This window comes from Setaria viridis, chromosome 3 (genome assembly GCF_005286985.2).
Source record: "Setaria viridis chromosome 3, Setaria_viridis_v4.0, whole genome shotgun sequence".
Classification (NCBI taxonomy): Eukaryota; Viridiplantae; Streptophyta; class Magnoliopsida; order Poales; family Poaceae; genus Setaria; species Setaria viridis.
The window spans coordinates 37,229,346-37,255,904 of record NC_048265.2 but is presented as its reverse complement, the minus strand read 5'-3'; the positions used below and the strand labels follow the sequence as shown (position 1 = coordinate 37,255,904).

At 41.2% G+C, this 26,559-nt stretch overlaps 1 protein-coding gene and 1 pseudogene across 1 annotated transcript; one reads left to right on the top strand and one right to left on the bottom strand.

Moving 5' to 3' along the window:
• Positions 1–5,010: 5,010 nt before the first annotated feature.
• On the bottom strand, positions 5,011–7,424 carry LOC140222256 (uncharacterized; annotated as a pseudogene).
• Positions 7,425–10,153: 2,729 nt separating this feature from the next.
• LOC117847467 (protein transport protein SEC24 C) lies at positions 10,154–24,643 on the top strand. Its single transcript, XM_034728683.2, has 24 exons — positions 10,154–11,134; positions 12,085–12,324; positions 12,453–12,527; positions 12,612–12,710; positions 13,855–13,966; positions 14,374–14,501; positions 14,693–14,812; positions 16,543–16,623; positions 17,468–17,545; positions 17,691–17,783; positions 18,310–18,364; positions 18,650–18,726; positions 18,884–18,955; positions 19,053–19,136; positions 20,305–20,424; positions 20,509–20,577; positions 21,178–21,255; positions 22,058–22,196; positions 22,509–22,673; positions 22,772–22,917; positions 23,003–23,182; positions 23,853–23,941; positions 24,022–24,053; positions 24,129–24,643. Exons 1-24 carry the CDS (start codon positions 10,196–10,198, stop codon positions 24,233–24,235), a joined length of 3,378 nt encoding a protein of 1,125 aa, XP_034584574.1. The 5' UTR covers positions 10,154–10,195; the 3' UTR covers positions 24,236–24,643.
• The last annotated feature ends 1,916 nt before the right edge of the window (positions 24,644–26,559 follow it).

Below are 26,559 nucleotides of genomic sequence, written 5' to 3'. Positions count from 1 at the left end.
CCCCACCGAGGCCGTCAACCTTGAGTGGCGTCAAAATCAAAACTAAAGCCATGGAGGACGACGAGTATGTCACACCCAACATCCCACGAGGCTTCAAACCCCTTGATAAAGGGAAGGCACGGGCGGTGACTGGTAGCAAGGTGAGTCCTTTCTATTTTGGGGTTTTTTGGGTGCTGATGATGTTAGAAGTAATGTTAGGTAATGTGATTGTGAAATAAGTAATTTGAGATAATGTGAGATGTTAGATGTTTGTTAATTTTGATTTGTGCATTTTGATTTTGATTTTGATTTTGATCATGCTCCACAAAATTGTGATTCTAAATTGTTAGGTAATGCGATTTTGATAATGTGAGATGTTAGATGTCTGTTAATTGTGACCTGTTAATATTTTTTTGGGATTTTGAAGTAATGTTAGGTAATGTGATTGTGATTCTAACTGACCCCTTTGCTCATGCTCTGTTTTGCTCATGCTCATGTTTTGCTTTTCTTTCTACATTGTGATTCTATATATTGTGATCATTTTTTGCTTGTGATGATGGATCAGCCGGGCTTCGAACCCCTTGATAAAGGTAAGGCATTGGCGGCAACTCCACAGGTTGCTAGCAGTGAGGTGAGTGCCTTCTGTACACAAATTTGGGGTTTTTTTGGGTGCTGATCATTTTTTGTTTGTGATGATGGATCAGGTACAGGATCAGGTACAAGATGTACATAAATATCTTTTGTACTGATGATAGCGATGAAGAACCAGATGCATCAATGCTAAGGGCTCGTGAGGTGAGGATCCTTCCCTTTGAGTTAACCCGATTGCTTTTTATTTCCACATGCTAAGTGACGCCTTTAATTGTGAAATGTCAGATTAAATAGAGGGCCAAGGAGCTTTGCATTGTGATCAAGCGCCAGATCAAGGTCGGCAAGTTCCACAATGTCGATATCGATAAGTTTTAGTATTATGAAATAGTAGTTGGACATGGTAACATGAGTGTGGATCTTGTTTCACACACATCTAATGTAAGAACAATCTTTTGTGTACTCATGTTGATCGAGCAATTTAGTATAATGAAATACTAGTTGTACTCATGTTAAATTTCTGCAATGTGGAATGTGGTATGTGGTATGTATCTGGAATGTGGTATGTGGTATGTGTATGTGAAATGTATGTAGAATGTGGTATGTGGAATGTGTATGTGAACTAAAGGGAAGAGAGAAGATGTATTGTAGCGAACATGGCCTTGATAAGCCATTTTGGTTATGATTTTCGTGATTCTATGACAACATGATCATTAGGACTGAAAACATGTTTAGAACATGCATTGAAGGTATTCTAAGGCCTAAGGAAGCAACCACAAGCAAAGAACTGAAGAAATCCAGGAGAACATACCATCGGACATTCCCATGGACCCCAGAATAGCGTCAGATCAAGTATAGGAGAAATTGGTACACTTGCAAAGCAATTCAATTTAAACGGCCCGTCTGATGTTCCAATGGCCTTCCTTCTAGTTGCGTCGGACGAATTCTTAGGTGCAGGCTTCAGAGGTTAAGAAATCTCTACAGCACCGGATGTTCCGATGCTTGGCCAAATAAAGCATCGGACCAAGCATATTTACTTTGATCCTTGACAGAAGTTTTGGCTAGAAATACTTCAGGACCAGTTGATCCGATGGTAGCATCGGATAAAGCTGCGGATGATCTGTTGCTTGCAAAAAAAATTTGAAGTTGTTTAAATACTTGGCAAATGATTTCGAAATTGTTTCAAACTTTTACACATGAACATAAATATTACTTAGTGAATTCAAAAAATATTATTTCAAAGATAACACAAATCATGATGAGTAGTTAGTTCACTGGCCACTGTAGGTTGAAACACCCTATATATAACTCATGAGGTGTTTCAACATATACAGTGATGAGTGAACTAACTACTCATGATATTTTGTGCCATCTATGAAATACTACTTTTTAAATTGACTAAATAAGTTTTATGTCCATGTGTAAAAGTTTGAAATAATTTGGAAATCATTTGCCAAGTATTTAAATTATTTTGGAAATCTTTTGAAAGCACTACGCTGGCGGGGGCTAAAGCCGCCTGCCAGCACTAAGTCACCGTGCTGGCAGGCGGAGCTGTCGCCCACCAGCGTAGTGATTTCAAAAAAATTCCAAAATGATTTAAATAGGTGGCAAATGATTTCAGAATTTTTTTAAACTTTTACACATGCACGTAAATATTAGTTAGTCAATTTAAAAAATATTTTTTCATAGATAACACAAATCATAATGACTAGTTAGTTCACTTGTCACTATAGGTTGAAACAGCAAATAACTCAAGAGGTGTTTCAACCTATATATAGTAACAAGTCAACTAACTACTCATTATAATTTGTGTTATCTATGAAATACTATTATTTAAATTGACTAAGTTATATTCATATCCATGTGTAAAAGTTTGAAACAATTTCGAATTCCTTTGCCAAGTATTTAATTCATTTATGCTGGAAGCACTGTGGTGGCGGGCGGTAGCCGCCCGCCAGCAATGATGCTCTGTGCTGGCACGCCTTATTAGCACCCGCTAGCGTTGTGCGCTTCTATAAATACACCCGCCGACCTGAAAATTTTCGAGTCTTGGCGCGAATTCTGAAAACACGCCATCAGGCTGCCAAAATTTCGCGCTGAACAGCCGTCTCCGCCCCCTAGAACGCCGCCGCCTCGCCTCGTCGCCTCCTCCGCTCCTCCTCCTCGCCTCCTCCATCGCCCGCACCCACCTCTACTCCCCCGGCTGCCACTCCTCCGCCGCGCCTCCCTCCTCCCCGCCGCGATGTCATGCTGCGGCGCCGAGCCTCCTCCTCAACTGTCGGCGTGCCACACATCCCCGACGCCTCCGCACCCCAGCCGACCCTACCCGCGGCCTCTGCGCCACCGGAGACCCTGCCCGCGGCCTCCGCAGCGCCGCCAAAGACCCTGCCCACGGCCTCCATGGTGTCACCGGAGACCCTCCCCGCGGCCTCCGCGCAACCGGAGACCCTCCCGCAACCTCTGCGCTGCCACTGACCATCCCTAAGCCCGCCGCGCCGCCGGCCGGCACTGCCTCGGTAATTTTAAACTTTACAATTTGAAATGATTTGAAACTTTAAAAGTAATCCTTTTTTTCAAGATAAGAGTTGAGCAAGGCTTCCTATAATCTTGTTTGAGCAACTTCAGGAGCAGTTCTCTAAAAATGTGTTTAGTAGGCTTCGAACAAGGAACTTGTGTCCTATGTATTTTCTGAAATTTCAACGTAATTGCTAGTTATGAAATTTCTAGCAAGTGGGTGACCAAATAAATACCAGATGTTTAGAATTTGAGTACTGCAAGATTAATTATTGAAGTATGTCTACACAGTGCATTTGTGATCATTTACTCAATTTATTCTTGCTATAGTTGTGTCATCTTTTATTTAAAGGATTATAATTTGTGTTGATATGCATAAATTCTTGCTATAGTTGTGTCATCTTTTTAATTGCAAGTATTATAATTTTGCATATTAAGAGCGACTGAATCCTCCGAGGAGGATTCTGATTCCGACAGCTCATTTGTATCGTACGAGAGTCCACCTGAGTACGAACCAAGCCCACCTAGGACTCGTAGGCATCTAGATAACTTAGACCCTGAATACGATCCAATTGCGGATCATCAGATATTTGCATGCACATTCATATACTAGCTAGTGATGCGTTTGTTGTTCACATGAAGATGATAAACTCTAACTATTGTTTTCTGTATAGAACGATGACCAATCTCCGGAGGATTTGCCTCCATGACGTCGTAGAACATCAACTCTGCAGGAAGCTGAGGTAGCTACCTCTGCACTACAGCCTTCGACTGCGACTCCTTCTAGTAGTGCTCCGAAAAAGAGACGTGGGAAAAGAACCCGAAACTAGATCTCTGAGAAAGGTAGTCTCGTCATAGAGGGGCTTAGCCCATATTAACTGAGGGGATAGCTGCTAGGTTCCGGAATATATGTGGAGTTATTGTCAGGGACATATTGCAAACTTGGATTACGACCAGTAATGGAAGAATGTTCCTACCACTACAAAGAATGTTTTGTGGGCCACATTGAAAGAAAAACTCACTTTTCCTGAAGGTCAAGAGGAATTCGCTAGAAAATTTGCTGAGGGCCTCCGTGGAAGATGTTTTAGGAATTGGAGGTCTGTGCTTAATGTAGAATATGTAAAGAAAGACAAGAATGCTAGGGACGATTATAGTAGAATTCCTCCAGAAATGTGAGAGGAGTTCGTACAACCAAAGAACATGCCGCAAGCAAGAGCCCTGACCGAAGAAAACACCAAGAAGGCTATGAAAGCCGCCGAGAACCCACGTCACTTGGGTATGGGAGGGTACATGGCCAAGATTGAAAAATGGAGGAGAGATGAAGAAGAACGGAGGATAGCTTGTTTACCGGATTTGCAAGCAGGCTTGGATGGAGGTGTGGGACTCGGCCACGCTTTTGACGTCGGCGACGAAGGAGTTATTCAAGCAGCAGTCCAGCAGGACCCAGCGTGGGCGGTCTTCGGCGGCAGCAGCCGGAGGATCGGTGGGTTCCCTCGGACAGTCGCAGCCTGGGAGAAGATGGATCTATCGTTGCAGGCCGATGGAACGTCGACATCTGAAGATGTTTAACCCGTAGAAGCCAGTCAGAGCAGCAAGCCGTGTCGCAAGTTTCATACTGTTGGTTAGGGATGGTTATGTTTGGGTGTGCGCCAGCGATGAAGTAGTTGAATACTAGGTGATCGTGTGGCAGTGGCGGGCGCAGGATTTGGACTATGGGTATTCAAAATTGAAGATGGCAGGAAAAAAATGACAGACTAAATTATAGTTTTATAACACATAATAATTAAGTGGTAGCAACATCATTGATTAATAAAATTTATCAGAAATTGAAATTGTCCAGCTACTAATGATCAACATATCAAAGTGGCAGCATGTGAAATAAATAGAGGCTAAAATAGTAAAATGGTAACAAAGATTACAACTTACAAGCTATAGGATAACTTTCCGTTCTGCAATACTTTGAAAATGAGCGATGATTTCCTTATCCTTAGCTTGCATGAAGAATTCCCTTTCAATCAATGTGACCAAGCAACCATTCAAATATTTCTGCCCATCTTACTTCTTCTCTTGTTCTTTATCAAATTCATTATAGAAAAGACCCTCTCAACACCAGCAGTTGCAACAGGGAGAACAAGCACCAATTTGAGAAGTTTATAAACAATGTCATACCGAGAAACCTTTCCTTCTTTAACTAGCATCATAGACAACTCTGCTAGACTTCTCAAATTTTTGAAGTTTTCATCATTTCTGACATCATTGATATAGTGGTGCAACTGAAAATGAAGCTGGTTTATTTCTTGAAATTCAAAGTCATGTGGATAGAATCCAGCAAGCTTAACCAAGTTCTCAACATTAAAAGCAGAAAAGGAATTAGCTGGACTGAATGATGCCATGCATCTAAGTAGCTCTGTGTTTACCTCATCAAACCTATTATTGAGCTCTTGAACTTGTCTATCAATGACACCCAAAAACATATCAGCATGAAACCGGTGATAATTAATGGCACCTCTATAGAACTGCCTTGATCTTTGCATAGGAATATACTTCCCATTCATGTCAACAACTTTAACATTGTGCTTCTCACAAAAAGAAGTGACCTTGGTAAGAAATTCTTGCCATCCAGAATCTTGTCTCAAAACATCCAGTTCTACCTTTGTGAACTCCAGAAGATCCATTGCATTTACGATATCTTGCTCCCTCTTTTGCAAAGCATTGCACAAGTCATTGGTGTATCCAAATATTTCATTCATCAAGTGTAGCAGGAAAACAAACTCAAAGGACTTAAATACTGTGAGCATAGTTTGAGCCCCATTAGCCTCAGCCCCTTTACTTTCATTCCCAATCCTAAAGAGAACTTTCTTGATTGAAGGATACAAGAACATAACATGCATTACAGTTCTGTAGTGAGATCCCCATCGTGTATCACCTGGCCTTGCTAAGCCCATCTCTTGATTCAATCCTTGCCCGGTTTCAATTTCACCCAATTTCAATGCTTCAATCATGTATTCAGCTTGAGCAATGCAAAGCATACGGATCTTTTTACAAGACATCCCTAGAACATTCAACAAATAAGCAAGTTGCCCAAAGAACCAATCACAATTAGTATTCTCCTTAGCAACCGCTACAAGTGTTAGTTGAAGTTGATGGGCGAAGCAATGGACATAATAAGCAGAAGGGGACTCATCCATAATTAGTTTCTTCAAACCATTAACATGACCCTTCATATTACTAGCTCCATCATACCCTTGACCACGTACCTTGGATAGGGGCAATTGATATTTCATAAGCAAGGATTGAATTGCTTCTTTAAGAGTCAATGATGTAGTATCTTCAACTTGGACAAGACCTAGAAACCGCTCAACTGGTTCTCCTTTTTTATTGACAAAACGCAAACAAAGAGCCAATTGTTCCAGTAGGTATGCATCACTTGACTCAACAGCAAGAATTGCAAAACACTCATCACCAAGTTCGTCTATGATAAATTTGGTTGTTTCATGAGCACAAGCATCAATGAGTTGTTTCTGGATCTTGTGATCTATCATCTGACAGTTTTGTGGTGCATTCTCTAGTACCACCAGATTAACCTCTTCAAAGTTTCCTACTAGCCATGCTAAAAGTTCCCGAAAATTCCCCTTGTTGAGTGAATCCTTTGTTTCATCATGACCCCTAAAAGCCAACCCTTGACGCAACAGAAATCTTATGCACTTAAGTGACCATGTCAAGCGAGCTAGATACTTAGCCTTGAATTGTGCAGTGTTTGATGCAACAGATTCACGGATTGATGTCTTAGGTCTCGTGAACAATCTATATTTCTCTTCAGCTTCACTATGAGCAGTATCGATACCACCAACATGCCTATGAATTCTCCTTTTCATATTCCAATTTCTAAACCCTTCAACAACAAAAGCATCTCCACCAGGAAATTTGCAGCTATCTTTGAACAAATAGCAAACAAAGCAAAATGCAGCATCTTTATCCACACTGTACTCAATCCACTTAAATTCAGCAAACCACTTATGTTGGAAGCGGCGCATACCTCCACAATCATGTTGCGGAAAAGCATCCCTCTTCATCTTTGGTTGACATGGCCCCAATGCAATGTATGCCCTTCTAACTGAATCTTGGTCATTGACATCATAGCTTGAGATCGGAGCCCTCAATCCAGGATCATGCTCAATGCCATAATCATTCTTGTCTTCATCACTAGAATCATTTTCTTCCACGGATATGGATTCACCAATTTCTGTTGTACCGTGCTTTGGTGGCTGATTAGATCTCACAGGTTCAGGTGGTACCGTGCTTGTTTCACTACCACTTTGTCCTTGGAATAACACTACTTGCATTTGACTTTCATTGCAAGATTGATTAACATTCTCCGGTTCAGGTTATCTCTTCTTTGCAGCAGCCCTTGCCATGAAAATCCTCAAATGAGTAGCGGCACTACCCTTCCTCTTCATGGTTCAAACCTAAAAATTACACAATTTCAAGTTATCAGATATTTACAATTTCACATTGAACTAAATTCATGCGCATCCACATTTTGCAAGTTGATGTGCTATTCCAATTTGACAAACAACTGAAAATGCTTACCTCAATTTCACCAACAATCAGCAGTTTGGGGGCAGACCGATAGTACTGTCGGTCTGTCGCCGCGTGCTCGTCGGGTCGCCTAGTAGGTCGCTGCGTGCTCGCCGGTCGCCGCGTGCTCGCCGGGTCGGACGGCGGCCCGTAGGCCGTAGCGCGCCCGCCGCCGCCAGCTCGCCGGCCGCCGGCCCGCCGCGGAGCCGCCGACCCGCCGCGGAGCCGCGACCCGCCGCTCCGGGGTCCCTGGCTCCCTGCGTGTGCGACTGCGCGTGCAGCCGCCAGGCGTCGAGGCGCGCCGCGCGCACGGCGCACCGCGCTGGCCGCCCGCGGCCCGCCGCTCCGGCTCCGTGCGCGTGCAGGCGCTAGGTGCGCCGCGCGCACCGCGCCGGCCGCCGCGCCTCCGCCCCTCCGGCCGCCGCGCCGCCGCCTGGCCGCCACCGCCGGTTTGCCGCCGCCGCAGGCTAGGGTTCGCGTGCCGTGAATCCCTAGCGGCGCCGGCGGCTGCCTGGTGTGTGCGTGCTCAAGCGTGGGGGGGGGGCACTCGAGTGGGGCGGATGGGCCGGATGAGTCAGTTGGCCAGTTGGGCCAGAGAGCGAAGTTGGCCTCCGATGGGCCTTTTTGAGTGAAATATGTGTGCTACTTCTATATTTTTGTTTTTTTCATACATATACCTAAAATACACTATATATATTAAATTTTTTTAAAAAAATAATAGGTATTCAATTGAATACCATTGAATCTAAGTGGGCCCACCCCTGTCATGTGGTCGATCACTAATGGCGGCTGCGTTCCTGCGCTGCGAGCACTAGCCCTATGTTGATGATGAATTAGGGAGTGATTAGTTGGGCTGGAACAACATTGTGTTGCCTAGGCCAGTTGGCCCAGCCCAGCAAACATGATGGAAACCGTCAAGGCCCAGCCCCGTCCGAACAGCTTAGGCCAACGTTTTTCTTTGCTTATTACTCTACAAGAAGAAAAGAGAGACCGCTTTTATTGAGATTTAAGAAGATTTTATTACATGTTTCTAAAAAAAGGCTTTACATTCCTGAGCAATGGCTGGCTCAATACACACCGAGCAGTGAGTAAAATTATACTCCTTCCGTTCCAAATTATAGATCTTTTTGACCTTTTTAGATTCATAGATTTTGTTATACACTTGAATATACCATATGTCTAGATACATAATAATATATACGCATCTATAAAAGTCAAATCGATCTATAATTTGGAACTAGGGAGTAACAAATATGAATACATTGAAAACAATCATTGAAGCAAGCATATAATAAAATAGATTTGACCATGGAAAAAATAAAATATACTTATTTGTAGTGTATCAAAGATAGCTCCAATGAGAGGCAGAGGACCAAAAATGAAGCTGCCAGGCAGGATTGCACCGGACGTTGAGAATCAGTTGAGCATGAGTGGATGCTAGGGAGGCTGGTAGCTAATATATATTTACGATGTTCGCATGTAACACGTACGAGCATGTTTGCTAGTACGTTAAAATAGAGGAAAAATCAACTAAAAATTGACAAAACAAGTGTGGGCTTAAAAAACTTAGCTTGAAATCACAAACAATAGCTAAGTTTAACCAAATATTTGAATTTTAGCAAAAAAATTTGAAAATTACTTTTAGCAAAAAGTTAGCACAAGCCCGAACCCGACTTTTTTGTTTTTAGCCCTTTTTGCGAAAGATTCTCACAAATACGTCCCTGGCGAAACCAATTCCAAAAATGGACCCTTAGCTTGACGCCATCCACGCTGGCGCCAAGCTTACACGTCTCGGCGCCAGGATAGCTGGTGCCAAGGTCCATGCGCATCTGCTGGCGTGGATGGCGACGTGGCGGGGGCTTGGCGCCAAGCTTGGTGCCGTAGTCCTCGGCGCCGAACGATTTATTCCATCCTTACAACACAAGGATTTGAACTCAGGTCTTCGAGATAAGAAGTCCACATCCTAACCAATTAAACTAAAGCGTAGTTTGTTGCACATTCCTCGGAATAATTATACTTATTTCGTTCAAAACGCTAGGATGGGATAAATTGCTCGGCGCCGAGGACTACGACGCCAAGCTTGGCGCCATGGATCTTGGCGCCAAGGCCAAGCCCCCGCCACGTCGCCATCCACGCCAGCAGCTGCGCATGGATCTTGGCGCCAGCCATCCTGGCATCGAGACATGTAAGCTTGGCGCCAGCGTGGATGGCGCCAAGCTAAAGGTCTATTTTTGAAATTGGTTTCGCTAGGGGTGTATTGGTAAGAATCTTTCGAAAAAAGAGCTAAAAAAACAAAAAAAGAGTGAGCCCGAACAGACTCCCGTTCCGGCTCCAGCGACAGCGAGAGTCCGTCCCTCCGGTCGAGCCGAGCCCGAGCAGCAACAGCATGCACCATCCGACGGTCCCGGCCGGGTGTCCGCAACGCTCCCTCGTCCGCCTCGACATAAAAGCCGGCCTATCTTTTTCTCTCTCCTCTCCTCCCCCCTCCTCATCAGATCCCGATCTCCACCCCGCCCCGGCCCCCGCCCGCCGATCCATGGCGTCCTCGTCGCCGTCGAGGCCGCCGCCGCCATTCGCGACGCAAAACCCTACCCCGGCGCCCGGGTCACTCGCGGCGCCCTTCTCCAACATGCAGATCTCCCGCGCAGCGGCCCCGCCCTTCGCCGGCGGCGCTCCTCCCGGGAACGGCCCCGCGCCGGCCTCGGCGATCCGCGCGCCCCAGGGGCCGCCACCCCCCGGCGCCCGGCCGTTCCCCGGCAGCCCGCCACCCCCCTCGCAGCCGCCTCCGCCGTTCGCTCGGCCTGGAGCGCCGCTGCAGCAGTCCACGCCTCCCTTCGGCGGCCCGCCCACCGCTATGGCTTCGCAGCCGCAGTTGCAGCGACCGGCGTTCGGTGGCCCGCCGTCCGGCCCGCCGCCGCAGGTGCAGAGGGCGCCATTCGGTGGACCGCCCCCGGGAGCATCGCAGCAGCCTCCGCCGTTCGGTGGGCCGCCGGCGGCTGCTGCGTCTCGACCTGCCCCGTTCGGTGGGCCACCTGCGGCGGCGTCCAAGCCGCAGCCGCCTGCAGCGGTGCCACAGCATTCCCCATTCGGGGGGCCTCCTCCGGCAGCATCAGCAGCTCAACAGCCTCCGATCGGTGGGGGCTCGTTTACTGCTGCTCAGGCACCACCGTTCAGTGGCCCACCGGCGTCAATGCCTCAGACAGCACCCGCTGCTGGGTTGAGACCGCCCTTCGGGGGGCCACCAGCACCGTCGCAGCAAGTGCAGTTTGGTGCTCCGCCGCCCTTCGGCGGACCAAGTGCAGTTCGGCCAGGTGCGCAGCCTCCGCCATTTGGTGCATCGCAGTCGCAGGCACCACCATTCGGTTCATCGCAGGCACCACCATTCGGTTCATCACAGGCACCACCATTCATGGGTCCTACTGGGGGTAATGCGCCAACGTTTGCCCCTCCGATGTGGCAGGGCCAGGCACGACCAGTGAGTGTTTTTCTTCATATCAGGTTTCCCAACTTGTTCATAAAGTGCAGAGGTTTAGTGAACATGCTAATATAGCTAGGCTAGGGGCAACTGTAGTACTGCAATTTCTAGTTATACCATGTGCGCTAAATGAATTAATGAGAAGATTAGGAATTGGGCCTCCGTTCAGTAACAAAGACCCTTCGTTTTCTCTAAGATCAATTTAGTGCACATTTCGTGTAATTTGGAACGAATAACTGAATCGTTGTTCTTTTCAATATCTGAATAACTGTGGATTCCTTTAGGCTTAGGAAGAGTGCCATACCTAAACTGCCATTATGGTTCAATCAAAGCTGGCACATTTTGATTTTCAAGGAAATAATTAGATTGTTTTATCAGAATTGTATCGTAGCTACTAGTTTTTGAACCCTGTTTGAAATTTTTATTGCCCTATTCGAGATTCTTCCTACTGAAGGATTAAAAAAGATGGTTGTTTTAAGAAAAAAAGAAAGCACTGTGGCTTTTTGATACTTTGTTATGCACCTAATGATTTATTCGTCTAGGAAGTTAATCATTATCACTTCATGAGAAGAAATACTTCCTCCAGTAAAACACGTGAGTCATTTTTTAGGATTCTCGACTTCTCTTTGATTATCTTTTTGGTTCTGACCATCGATGTATAATGCATTACATAGTTGACAGCATTACTTGATTAATCATGAAAATTGCTTTCATAATGCACCATATTTTCATAGAAATGGCTTGTCAAAATGCCACCTTGTAGAACATGACATAGCTCAATTCTTTATGGTGTTTAAGGCTTTGCTCCATAGGTAACTTTTATCCAGACTAATCACTAATAGTTGATGAAAAGTTCGTCTGTGGATCCTTTTGGTGTACAAGACACTTGAGAATTTCCTTAGAACATTGTGATTGACACTCTTAAGATGATCTGTTCAACTTATTTGTAGGGATCTGTTCCTGGTGGTATGCAACCATCTATGAGAATGCCTAGCATGCCTGGTGCCATGCCACCCAATGCACTTGGCCAAGGGATGTCACCTGCATCAGCACCCACCATGCCATACTCCCCCCATGCCCAGGTCTCAACCCCATCCAAAATTGATCCTAATCAAATTCCACGGCCAATTCCGGAGACATCGGTCATCATCTTTGAGACCCGGCAAGGTGGCCAAGCTGCTATCCCACCGGTATATATTCAGATCTGTACTAATTTTTATAGTTATATCTCTGGTTTGAAAATGCTTGTTCCAAGGTGGTTCAAATTGGAACTGAATTACTTGTTCAATGCCTCTAAGAACAGTATTTTTCATTGTAGGCTGCCTCCAGTGAATTCATTGTGAAGGATACTGGCAATTGCAACCCCCGTTTGATGAGATGCACGATGAATCAGGTTGGTTTTAAAATTTAATTTTCTCCTTTCATTAGCATGTTTTTTGCTTTCCTTTTTAACTGTATATGTTACATATGTTATCAGATACCATGTACAGGCGATCTCTTGACAACGTCAGGAATGCCATTGGCCTTGTTGGTGCAGCCTTTTGCTCTTCCTCATCCATCTGAGGAACCTATCCAGGTACTTAATCTCACTGGTTGCACATAAAGAAAATACATGTTGCATCAACCATATGACATGACAACCAAATGAAGGAACAAGGAAACAATCTGCATATTATTTTCTGTATATATTGATCAATGCCATCCTACAGTATTAAGGATTCTTCTAAGGAGAATTTGCTTGTTTGTTTAAAACCTTTGATTGTTTCATCGTATGTGGCCATTGTTTCCAGCTTCTAGTTTTGGTTAATGTAGTACTCCCTCAATCTTCTTATATTAGTTGAACTGATGTTGTTGTTGTGGCACAAAATGGTAATGTTGGATTTGTATTTGAACGTACTTTCCAATGACCATAATTTTGTCGTCATGAACAATATAATGTTGCAGAATACCGAATCGTGAAATTCTGGTTTTGGAAACTGCATTGAGTCAAACCATCCCTTATATTTTGATGAAGCAGTTGTTGATTTGCATCACAAATGCTTAGTTCAAAAAAAGGTCACTCAGTTCATCAGTTGGGCACTTGCACTACATCTTTTTTTGAACGATGCAGGTTGGTGTGTGTCATTTCATTTAAGAGAGAAAATGAGAGTACAAAAGGTTAGGAAAAACTCCCAACCAAAGTGCACACCACACACCCTTACACAGCAAACAAATGAACTAAGTGCGTGCCACAAACAAGAGGCAAAACAAGACTTGCACTACATTTTCGTACATTTAGCAGTGGATTTGATGTGCTCTCCTTGTGTGCTTTCCCTGAGTGGTTCACTAGATGATTCTACTATTGCAATTGCAATATTAAAACCTAGCACTTTGATCATACACAACAATACATTGACAGTTCTGTTGACATACTAATTGGAAAATACATGCAGATCTGCAGTTTCATATAAATACAAATTATTAGTATACATGGTTGCTACTTGTGCTGAAGTTTATTCTGAGTTTCTGGACGTTGGTGTTTGGATTTGATACAATGGATTGGCAAAACTAACAATGAATTTGTTCATATATCGAAAAAAGTGTGTTCCTAGAGGTGTTATCATCCACTGGTTCGGATAACGTCCAGATTATGATATAAACTTTATTATTTGGCAATGTTCTTAAAGTTCTCTCTACAGCAGTCTTTATATCTTTGGTATTGACACTTCTTTCTATTACAGCTTGTGGATTTTGGAGAGATGGGCCCCATTAGGTGTTCACGCTGCAAAGCATACATAAATCCATTCATGAGATTCATTGACCAAGGGAAACACTTTATATGTAACTTATGTGGTAAGGGATGTAGTTGTAATTCGAATTTTCTGATTTCCATTTTTGATATGTACTTCGTATCATTGTTTTAAGGGCGTCACCTAGGCGTCCAGGCGAACCCAGTTTGCCTTAGGAAACAGGTCCACCTTGTCACCTAGGCGCCGCTTAGGTGATAAGGTGTACACAGCTCGCCTTAGGTTGCCTTGTCACCTTTAAAACACTGCTTCGTATGTAAATTTGTGACATTTTAAAGCCTGATGCTGTACTTCCCTTTCCCTTGGAAAGATGGTATCATCTGTAGTCAAGCATCTTTGAAATGCTTGGTTTTCTATCTATTTTGATTCTTGATTTTGTACTATATACGCCATTTGTTTAGCATATTCTGTTAGAAAACACTACCCATTTAACAAAATACACTGGTTCTACAGGATTTAGCAATGATACTCCAAGGGAGTACTTCTGCAACTTGGGCCCTGATGGTAGGCGACGTGATGCTGATGAAAGGCCTGAGTTATGTAGAGGATCAGTTGAATTTGTTGCCACCAAGGAGTTTCTGGTGTGATTTCACCTCCTTTTGAGTACCCCTTATTTTTTCTGAGCAAGTTCATAGAGTGCACCTCGTAAAACTTTAATGTTTTTATAAACAATCATATTTTCAATGCCCTTTTTATTGCCATATTCACCTCATGAAGTGGAGTTGTCATATTAGTGATATAATAATAATCATGATATCATTATCATTTTCAGGTTCGTGACCCAATGCCAGCTGTATATTTCTTTCTTATTGATGTCTCCATGAATGCTGTGCATACTGGTGCAACAGCTGCAGCTTGCAGTGCAATTTCCCAGGCTCTTTCAGACCTCCCTGTAAGTTTTCATGGTTCCTTTTTGTGCATTGACTACTACAAAACAACATGCTATGCTATCAGCTGTTAGATGAATTCTACTTAGATGCACCATAATATGCAGTTGATTTTTATACTTGACTAGCTTGTTTGGATTATCTTTGCCTTGAAATTTCGCTTTCTTGTAATTGTAACCCTTAACAAACTTCCTTCCCGGCCAAGCAGGTATGGTGGCTTGTCTTTTGAATAGCTTACCTATTGATGATTATGATAGATCATAGTTAGCAGAATTGGGGTTTGTTGGATTCGTGGTATGATTTCACGGTTCACGGTTCATCATTTTTTTAAAAGTAACACCCGATAGGGGTATAGTATATACCTCTTTGGTTGGTGAATTGGGAATTGGGTTTGTGAATCATTTGTTGGGTTCATTAGGAATACTACAAAGAGAAAAAATGTGGGCATGCAAAGAAAAGAAGACCACACTAGACTCAGCTCAATCAGTAACCATCCAGCCTTAGCATCACAACCTCCCACACCACAAGCTACCATTTGCCAGCCCACTTAGCCCATTTCCTCCTTAGGTTGCCCTAGTGCCCTCAAGTCCAGTTCTACAACCAAACCTGCAGCTGCCACCACTGCTCTCTTTCCTTGCTCTCCTTTTCTTCCACGCATCTCAGCTGATGCCATGAATCCCTTTTGGCTGAAAGGCCTAAAGCCTCACAGGTAGCCCAGGAACTCACACACAGAACACACACGTACACAGTAGTCTTTTGGTGCTGCAATTGCTTGCTGCCTTTTCTGTTTTCTTCTCTATTTATACACAGCCGAGAGCTGCAATAGGGCCTGTAATTGAAAGCTAATAACTACAGCCATCACTACCTTGATTGGCTTATTATTCTCACTAACTAGCAGCTGGAAATCTGCTAAGTAAATAGGCTTTGCACCTAGACACTCTGAACCTGGACAGGCTCTGCACCTAGACACTCAGCAGGATTACTCCTAACATTGGCTGGCCATCATCTCTTACCAATGACTAGTAAAATGGATAACTGCGTCAGCCATCAGCCTTATCTATTTGGTACAGATAGTTTCGCTTGGACAGCGAACTGTGCTGCCATGGTGTGCCCCTCTCTTGACACTGGTTCCTTCCCTCCATCTTACCGTCTTCGTCTCGTGTCCATGGCGGCACCCCCGACAGTGACTCTCGTGCTGTGGCCTGGTGCTGCTGCCATCAGTTAAAGCCCCAATCTCAGATCTCAAGTCCTCACTTTTTCCAGTGGATTTGGCTAGGCCTTGTGTACCGCCTGCTGTGTCAGAGCAATTCAGTTTGCATGTGACGAAGTGCAGTTCACAGCAGCCCTGCGTGATTTTTGTAACTACGATAGATTCTTATCAATGATGATACATAGATATGCAATAATGTATATTTTTGGCAATGAGTAAATGAGCTACATCTAATTTGTTGGCAAATCTTTTCATTTTACTTTGTTATCGTTATTTTAAGAGATGGGATTGAAACTATTTGGTATGCTTCATAAGCTTGTAGTACCATAGGGAAACCATATTTCATCATATTTGTTGGTTAATTTTGGAAAAAGTAAACATGATTATTGAGTTGATATAGTTATGTTGACTTACTTTCTTTTCCCTGTGACTTGTTTTTTCTTTATTTCTTTAACTATTCACACAAGTTGAAAAGTAATGTAGCACTATGGAGTTGCCCTGACATTAGTCTTCTGTCTTTTGTAGGAAGGCCCTCGAACTATGGTTGGAATTGCTACATTCGATTCTGCTATTCACTTCTACAGCCTTAAACGTGCTCAACAACAGGTATTTTCTGAACAAGTTTGTTGGTATTGCAAACACTCTTACGCATCACAAACAGTTGTTTGGGTGTAAATCAAAATACTGTTGGATTCTCTTACCTGCTGAATTTTTTTCCAGACACTTAAGAAAATTCTGCTACAATTTTTTTGCCTTTTTTTTTTGATCTTTTGGGCATTAGAGTTCAATTCTGGTTATTAAAGGAATACATTTAGACATTTGGTGACACAAGCTAGGATCAATCCTGCAAACCACTTTGGTCAAAACAAAATGAAAATTTCCAATTTAATATACTTCTCTGACCTAAGTTAAGATCAGTAGTTCCAAAATGTAGGTGGAAGCAAAAAATTGGTACCAAAAAGTGATCTTTGACAACCTCAAACGTCTTCTAGTGGTTATGAGTAGCAGTTCTTTGGGATTTCTTGAGAAGGACACTCAAACAGCTTGAGATAGGTTGAGTACTCTATTGGCAGTCTTCTTATTTGTTGAGTGTTCTTGGTATTGATATGTCGGCTGAAAAGAAGAATGTGAATTGAACTGCAATGTTATGTTTATTTGTGAACTAGATCTGAATGTAATGCTTGATATTGTAACCTTGATTTCAAAGTTTTTGCTTATATTTGGCAGATTCCATTTTTTACCTAAGCATATAATGTTTGTTGAAACAAACAAATATTTTATTTATTTTTTAGCTGTCTTGTTCTGTTAGTGGCAAGTGAAAACTACTGATTTCGCTTTTTGGTTGCTGCTTTTATTTCCAAAAATATTCTAAAATCTAACTATTCCTGATTGCTTGCTGTTTTATGGATCTCAAATGTTCAAACTTCACATTGCTTTTTGTACTTTCCAGCCTTTGATGCTCATTGTTCCGGATGTCCAAGATGTGTACACTCCACTTCAAACAGACCTGATTCTCCCAATCTCGGAGGTTTGTACTCACATTTTACATGAATTGCAAATTTGTCCTTGTTGGTAGTTTATCATATCTTCAAATTTCTGTTAGAAGCTCCGGTAGAAATAGGAACTCTCCATTCTTGACAAAGCTCTGAATACCTTATTTTTTGAGGCTTTAGTGCCGTGAGAATTTGGAGCAACTTCTGGAGAGCATCCCAATCATGTTTGAGAACAACAGGGTTGCTGATTCGGCATTTGGTGCTGCTATGAAGGTACTGTGATCTTCACAATGTGACCTTTGTACTGTGATCTTCACAATGTGACCTTTTGAGTTGCTCCTTTTCGTACAATGATTCGTTTTTTGACCGTACATTGTACTACCTCTGTCCCAAAATATAGCAGCGTTTAAGTTTGTCTTGAGTCAAACATTCTTAATTTTGACCAACAATATCTCTAAAAATAATTTATTTCAAGGTTTTGTGTTGAATCTGCCAACATCATTTTTGTGTTGTCAATCTTTATGGTTTTTTACTATTTATTGTCAAAGTATAAAACATTTGACTTAGGACAAACTTAAACGTAGCTATATTCTGGGATGGAGGGAGTATTATTTACTTGCTTCACTAACAACTGCACTAGCATTTCCATCAACTTCACCAGTTTAGTACAATTTACTTACAAAATAAGCTGTTTGACTGTTATTGAACTTTAACTTGCTTGCGAAATTTCATCATAATCATTATTTTGTACCTTTATCTGTTCCATTGGACCAGTTTATTCTGATTATCTTGTGTGCAGGCAAGTTTTCTAGCTATGAAGTCCACTGGTGGAAAGTTGCTCGTGTTTCAGTCAGGTATTTTGATAAATGAACTTGTCTGTTTGGTGGCTGGAAAGGAATCATGTTTATTCCAGCTTTCTTTGCAATTTTTGCCAGATTAATTGTCATTCCCTATTGTCTACCTTCTGGTCATGGCTTTCCTTAACCAAAAACTACCTGATAGCTGATTATAGGCATAAAACTGGTTTTAAGAATGACAAAATAAAATAGTAAAGCTGTCTGGTGCAACATATATATATTATTTCTAATTGGTTTATTGAAGATGGAAACTGTTAATGGTGTATTATTGGTGCTTTGCAGTGCTACCATCCATAGGAATAGGTTCATTGTCTGCTAGGGAAGCTGAAGGCAGATCAAATATTTCCACTGGAGACAAGGTATGATTCATTTCTGACTTGTGAGGGGTTATTATGCATATTGTACATGGAAAACATATTCATAGTTGCCAGGCCTTCCATTTTTTTCTTCTTTAATGTTGCACCTTATTATAATCTATTCTATTAATTCATCGCAACATTTTTGTGTGCTCTCCAGGAGGCACACAAGCTTCTTCAGCCTGTTGATAAGACTCTCAAGACAATGGCACTAGAATTTGCTGAATACCAAGTGAGGAAACATTAGTTTTAATGTTGTTTGAGAGTTTCAATATCTTTGTAATATTTAAATAATTAAATAAAATTGACTTATGTTTTTCATTTATCAGGTTTGTGTAGATGTGTTCCTTAGCACGCAGTCATATGTGGATATTGCTTCAATATCAGTTGTCCCCAATACAACTGGTGGCCGGGTATGCCTCTATTCAACAGTTGCCCAAGTGTGCTTTTAAACATGTTATTTGTTGCTCTTGTAACTCTACAAATCTGCAACATGCTAGAGCTAAATATAGTTCAGATTAGATGTTATGATGCTTTGATCTCTTGAGGTAAACACCGCCAGGAAGAAGGCCAAGCATTGTCGGTCTTTCGGGAATTGGGACTAGAGGAGTCTATTCATGAGCATGGCCTTTATTTTTCTTGCTCAGTTCCAATGTCAGCTTCTATTTAGTGAGGATAACAGTCCTAATATATAATATCATATCCTTACATAGCACGTCTTAGAAATCATATGTCCCTAGTAGGGATGAAAATGGTACGGATATTATCCGTCTGACCGAAGAGGTTCAGACACTAAATGGATGTACCATATCTTAATCCGGATACTCATGTCTGTTATCTGTTATGTGAATAGGATGAATGTCAATATTCGACACATTTGACACTATTCATATCCGAGAAAAAAAAATAATTATCTGTAGATATCTGTTCGTATCCAATCTGTTTTTATCCCTAGTTCCTAGGTTAGCTGATTTCTGCAGTCACCACTACTTTACTGCTCATGTGAACAGTACCTACTAGGCATAAAAAGAGTAAATATGTGAAAAAAAACCTCACAAGCATAGCTACTTATTGACTAAAATATCTGATCAGTTTTGGCTATGTTACGCTGAAGGAATTAAGCAAGATTTATCTGAAGGAATTAATCAAGATTTATCTGCATATATGTTATGCTGAAGGAATTAATTGAGACTGACATGCATATACCGTGTGCCTTTGTGCCATGCATTTATGCATGCAACCATGGTGGAAAAGATAAAGATTTGTCAACATTTTACAGGTTGCAATTAGGACCATACATGCATATTGATATTTGTTTTTTTACAGAATGCCATATGTATGTCATGATAGAATGGGAACACATATAATTGGATTTTGACAGTCTCAGTTACAGTTCGACACTTAACATGTCTTAAGTACCTTTTTTTATATCTTGTTGCATGCATCTGATTTTCTCATATCATAGCTGCTCGTCTCTATAGCATGTTCTTGGAAACCACCTTTCTACTTATTTATGTGTTATTTAATGCTAATATCTATCCTTTATTTCCTCTAAAAAAACATCTGTCCTTTATTTTGCAGGTTTACTACTATTACCCATTTTCTGCTCTCTCTGATCCAGCCAAACTGTACAATGATCTTAGATGGAATATTAGTAGACCACAGGGTTTTGAGGCTGTCATGCGTGTCAGGTGTAGTCAGGTGAGTATATGTTAAACTTTTTTTTACCCTTTTTGTATTGTCATAGCAACTTCATTTTCCTATCTCTTTTCAACGTGTGATTAGGGGCTTCAAGTACAAGACTACTTTGGCAATTTCTGCAAGCGTGTTCCTACTGATATTGATCTTCCTGCGGTGAGTAATTAGGATTGAGTGTGTGGTCTAATGCAGTTACATGCATCATTCTCTGCTTGCATGATCAACTTGTCAGTACAAAGTGTGATGCATGGGGACATGAATAATAGAACTTTGTTATGTTGCATTCAGCATTCATCTGTCTTTGTTGTAGTATCGTAGGGAATGCTCTTTGGTCTCAGGGGTAGTTTTCCGGTGATGTTGTAGGATAATGTTTGAACACATGCCCGTCAAGGGTTGGCACATCTAAAATATCTAGTTGTTTACAAATGATAAATTTGTGTCTTGAAATTCTGGAGCCAGATTGTGTAATATTTTGTTATAATTGTTGTCTATTCAGCAATAGATCATTTTGATGGTTGAGGAGAAACCAAGACTTGAAAAAGCATGATAAGCAGAGCATACAAACTGTAGGGTCCGCTAGGACATTGATCTGTCTGGCTAATGCAATGCCTTGAGTTTTAACTAGAAAATATGAAAATATAACACTACTGGGCATGCCATGGTTCTTAGAAACAGTCTAATGTTTCTTTCTTTTTGCTGCTGCGTTCTTTAGCTACTGTCTCTTTGTCAGTTTATTGAGACACTCCTTTGGTGCAGATTGACTCAGACAAAGCTATAATGGTTACATTTAAGCATGATGACAAATTACAGGAAAATTCAGAATGTGCTTTCCAGGTAATATTATAGATTACGGAAAAAATAAGTTCTGATACTTGACTGAATTTTATTCTGGTTTCATCAGTTTCATCCTGTGGCTACAGAATTAAATATTTTGGATCGCCTATTATTTTCAGTTTGAGAAAAAAAAGCTATGGATGCCAGACTACTTTCTGATTTTATATTAGTAATTACAACAAGAAGTTTATGTGAAATAAGCTCATACCTGTATCATCCAGAACAATGCTCCAATAAATGTGTGGTTCAGCAAGCTGGGCTCATATACCTGATACCACTTTCTGGGTGGTTTCAGTTATGGCTACTCACTGACTTATGTGGTATACTAACAAAAAAAAGGATATTTGTACTGCATCGGGCATGCTTAGAAATGGACAACAGTATCAGTGTTTAGCTAGTAATTGGCTTGTGCCTAAACAGTTAGACTTGCCAAGTTTGAAGTTCGATGTCATTTTATTTAGTAAAAATATGGTTCATTATTATGTGGGATTGCAGTTGCTCCTAGATGATATTGTGGTTCTTACTCTGGTACATTGAAAGGTTTCCCAGTACATATTGTTAGTTGGTTCCCTTCTGCTGCCAGAGATTTTTTTTCTTGGATACGCAGCAAAAAATTTTAAAAACCTTATCTCGCTCAGTATTTTGGGATTGTTCTCCTACAGCTTGTTTATGTCTAGTGTAAATGTGTTTCGAATTAATCATTTGCTATGAGCCTATGACTTCTTTTATATTGTCAGTTCATCAGCAGTAGTACAGGGGGCAAACAATCAAAACTGACATGTGAGTTGTGCTGCCTTTTCAGTGTGCACTTCTTTACACGACAGTTTTTGGGCAAAGAAGGATACGGGTCATAAACCTTTCGCTTTCATGCACAAATATGCTCAGTAACCTTTTCCGATATGCTGATCTGGAAACACAATTCACTTATGTTGTAAAGCAAGGTAAATTTACTGTTAATTTAAATTCATTAGTATCCACTTTTGTTACTTATGCAGTAATCAGCACAGTGTTGCGTATCTGATCTATTTAAGTAAAGCAGTTTTTACGCATTCTCATGTACTCCCTCTGTCCCAAATTGTAGGTCGTTTTGGCTTTTCTAGGTGCATAGTTTTTGTTATGCATCTGGATATAGTGTATGTCTAGATGCATAATAATATCTACGGACTTAGAAAAGCCAAAACGACCTACAATTTGAAACGGAAGTAGTATCACACAAAAATACCATGCTCGATTGACTTATTTTGCATATGTAGCTGCAAATGGCATTCCATCAGTACCTCTTTCTCAAGTTAGAGACCAAGTAACAAGTACATGTATCAATATTCTCCAATCATACCGAAAGTATTGTGCATCTGTAAGTTCTTCTGGGCAATTGATTCTTCCGGAGGCTCTGAAACTTCTGCCATTGTATACTCTAGGTACAATCTAGTTCTATCTCATATACAATTTTTAAACTCTTTGATGCACCTATGAGTATATCTGCAACTTGACTAACTATTCTTATTTGATTTCTCAGCATTAACAAAAAGTGTAGGATTGCGCAATGATGGGAGATTGGATGATCGGTCCTATTGGGCCTCTATTGTCTCTTCAATTTCTGTGTTACTAGCTATTCCATTGGTGTTTCCTAGGATGATTGCCCTCCATGATCTTACGTCAAGGGTACAGGAGTCAAGACTTTCTTTTCCTACCTTTTACATCAAGGTCATGGACTATTAATGAAATTTTAGCTGCAACTTATGTGTAGGATGATGATGATTCCCTTATACCGAGCCCCCTTACACTCAATAGCGAGAATATACATGATGATGGAGTCTATTTGTTAGAAAATGGTGAGGATGGCTTTATTTATGTCGGAAATTCAGTCAACCCTGTGACCCTTGAGCAAATATTTGGTGTCTCGTCTTTGGCTGGAGTACCAAATCAGGTCAGTCTTGCACCTCCTCATCTATCTACATTTACCTTAGGCCCCATTTGGATCCCTTCATTTTGAAGGAATTGGAATCTATTTAATGGAGTAGGCTAATTTATCTTGGAATGTGGCATTCCACAACCTTCCAAAGTTTAGATTCTTAAATTCATGGGGGTGGGTGATGGAAATTGATTCTATAGATCCTCATGCTATGTTTCTAATGTGCAACTTATAGCACACTCTTCGACTCGCTTCCCTATAGCAGAAGTGCAGCACATAAGTATCTCTCCTATATGGCCAACAATAATATACAAATATATTCTACATACAATTATATTAGCTTAATTAATTTGTGTCTAAATTATGATTATTAGAATGGAATTCAATTCCATGGATCCAAACGGGGCCTCATGGATTTTAAATTTACTACAGACGTGGATCATAGCTAGGATTGTTCATTACACTCTTTTTGAAAATAAAATGTGGTGTGCCCTAGACCAATTTCCAAAAAAAAACTGAGCAATTTATGTACATGACTTTAAAAAAACCTATCTTTGGGACTTTAAAAAAATTCTTGTCTGTACAAAGAGTGCAGACAATTGTTTGTAAAAGTCATGGAAATGTTGTGTGCCCGAGACAAATTTCCCAATTGCTAGAACGTTGATTAGTAACTTGATTGTTTCAGTTGGTACTGGAGCCATTTGATAACGAACTCTCCAGGAAAGTGAATGAGGTGGTGAATGAAATAAGGCGTCAGAGATGCTCTTACCTGAGGTACTGTACACCTGACTCAAATATGTTGACCATAGAAACAAATGATTCCAACACTTACATTCCGAAATTGCTTCTTCCAGATTGAGACTATGCAAAAAGGGTGACCCATCTGGTTAGTCTCATGATTTTCTTATTCTTGGTTACCTTTTCTGTGTTTCTATCCTAACAGGACAATGTTAAACTGCAGGAGATTTCTTCCGATCACTATTAGTGGAGGACAAGGCACCGGGCGGTGTTTCCTATGTCGAGTTTCTTGTACATGTTCACAGGCAAATCCAAAACAAGATGACCTGAGGTGAACCCCACCTCATTGTTGTAACATTTTGGTTGGTAGGAATCCAGAACAAAATTGATTTCTGCATGAGGATAAAACAGAAATGAATGAACCTGGGACTCTCCAATCAGTGCAACCTAATTCACACCTGGAGAGTCATCGCAGAATTGACAGGATTCTGCAACCACTTACAACATCGGTTTTGGTGTAGGCGATATATGTTTCTGTACAGAGATGAGTGAACTTTCGTGTGCTCAATTTTGAAAGTATTTATTCTTGTGAACAGCGGCTGTATTTTGTCAAGAGGAAGCTTATAGAGGTTGGGCAATAATGTAAGTTTAGCCATGGGAGTCATATGGTTGTAAATGCACTAAGTAATTATTTGCAAGTGACATGTGAATATCATGGTTAACATTCTTTTATGGTCACAGGTACACGTATGTTGTTTACAAGCAGGCTCTAAACTGAGATTCTGCTATTGTTAGAATTCTTACATGGAGTCGAAAATTATGACTTTCTTACAAGGCTCTAGACCTTAGCACTGGTACTAACTGAAAGTTCACCCGTTGACGTTGAGCTGACATTTGTCTGAATTCTTGTCGATACAAGTTACAGATATTTAACTTCGTGCATATTTTGCATACATTACATTCTTTATACAGCGTGTCGAAGTTCATTATGCTGTAAAAATGGCCATAAAAGAACATGCAAAAGGACAGCACGTTGAGATCAATGCCTCATTCTCAGTTAAATTGAACTCCATGAGTCTATCCTAACAATAACTCATGAAAAAAAACAACTAATTGTTTCCCATGAATTTTAAATTCAAACTTCAGATCACCTACAATGAGATCGCTAATTAGCATGGCACGCTATTAGCAAGGTTGAACCCAAAAGGAAAAAAAAAACAAGCATTGAATGTAACCCTCATTGCTGAAATTGAACCAAGAAACACTTTTCCGATGGATGACCCACGATGGATAGACACTAATGGCCCGTTTGTTTCAGCTTCTGCTTTTCGAAAGCTGGTTTGTGTGGGCTGATTTGATTTTGCTCACCGGATTGTGTTTGTGGAGATGGTACTCCATGAGGGTGCGTGAACATGTAAATGATGATTGACACTAATACACTATGGCCTTGTTCTCCAATGCATATGGGCTGGGGCATTGGCCTTCCTCTTCTTTGAAGGAATACAATGTTCAATACAGATAATACCCCTCGAAGCAGCATTCAAAAGCAAGCAAAAGCTCCTCCATACAATGATCTTCAATTATTTTCATCACATTTTAATTCTCGTCGAAACTTGCTGGAAAGTAGTTGCTTTGCTCCTTTCATGTAAAACATAGATCTTAGTAGAATACAACTATAACTAATGTTCCACAGTTGATCAGTATGCATTACATAGCTTCCTTGTTCCTGCCTGTACCATAATACCTATTGCTGTTTCAATCTTGTTATTTCTATGGAAATGACCTCTCTTAGTCTCTTATGTTCACATGATTAATTATCACATAAAAGTTTCTTCTCAAGTTTACTTACTTTCTGACAGGCTGGCTACTACTGTTCTGTTTGTGAATGTATTGGTCAAGATTCAGCCAAATTATCTGAATCATATAGAAGGAAACAAGCGCCTGTCCAGAAACAGGCTCCTTTGGTGGGCCCGAAAAGGTAATCTTGCTATCACAATGTTTCATGGATCATGGTTTGAGCATTTGACGAGCAACGCCCATGTCTATGAGGGCAACACTTGAACAGGTAAGACACCTGAGCCTGGTGTTGGATCTGCAACTAGCAGGTCACGTTCAAAACTTGGATATCCAAGCAACTATGCAGCTTCAGAAAAAGGTTAAGAGGCACTTAAGAACAGGAGGAACCCAAGCACCTTTACTGAACAGGTTGAGAAAGAAATAGATCATGGTGTGCTCTTCAAACGAAATCGTTCAGGTCCCGTTTGGGTCCCTTCATTTGAAGGAATTGGAAACTATTTAATGAAGTAGGCTAATTTATGTTGGAATGTGGCATTCCACAACTTTCCAAAGTTTAGATATAAGTCTATCTTAAATTCATGGAGTGGGAGATGGAAATTGATTCTATAGATTATGGTTATTAGAATGGAATTCAATTCTTATAGCACGCTCTTGGACTCGCTTCTCTATAGTAGAAATGCAGCATATAAGTATCTCTCCCATACCACCAACTATAATATACAACTATATTCCACATACAATTATATTAGTTTAATTAATTTGTGTCTAAATTATGATTATTAGGATGGAATTCAATTCCAATGATCCAAACGGGACCTCAGTGGAATAGCTCTGTAGGGAATAGGGAGCATAAAAGA

What these genes read in the sequence shown, in the direction of transcription:
- LOC117847467 (XM_034728683.2), top strand. Translation starts at nt 10,196, where the DNA reads ATGGCGTCCTCGTCGCCGTCGAGGCCGCCGCCGCCATTCGCGACGCAA. An exon ending in TAGAATTTGCTGAATACCAA is followed by an intron (nt 18,956 to 19,052) that starts GTGAGGAAACAT and finishes TTCATTTATCAG; the next exon opens with GTTTGTGTAGATGTGTTCCT. An exon ending in TGCGTGTCAGGTGTAGTCAG is followed by an intron (nt 20,425 to 20,508) that starts GTGAGTATATGT and finishes ACGTGTGATTAG; the next exon opens with GGGCTTCAAGTACAAGACTA.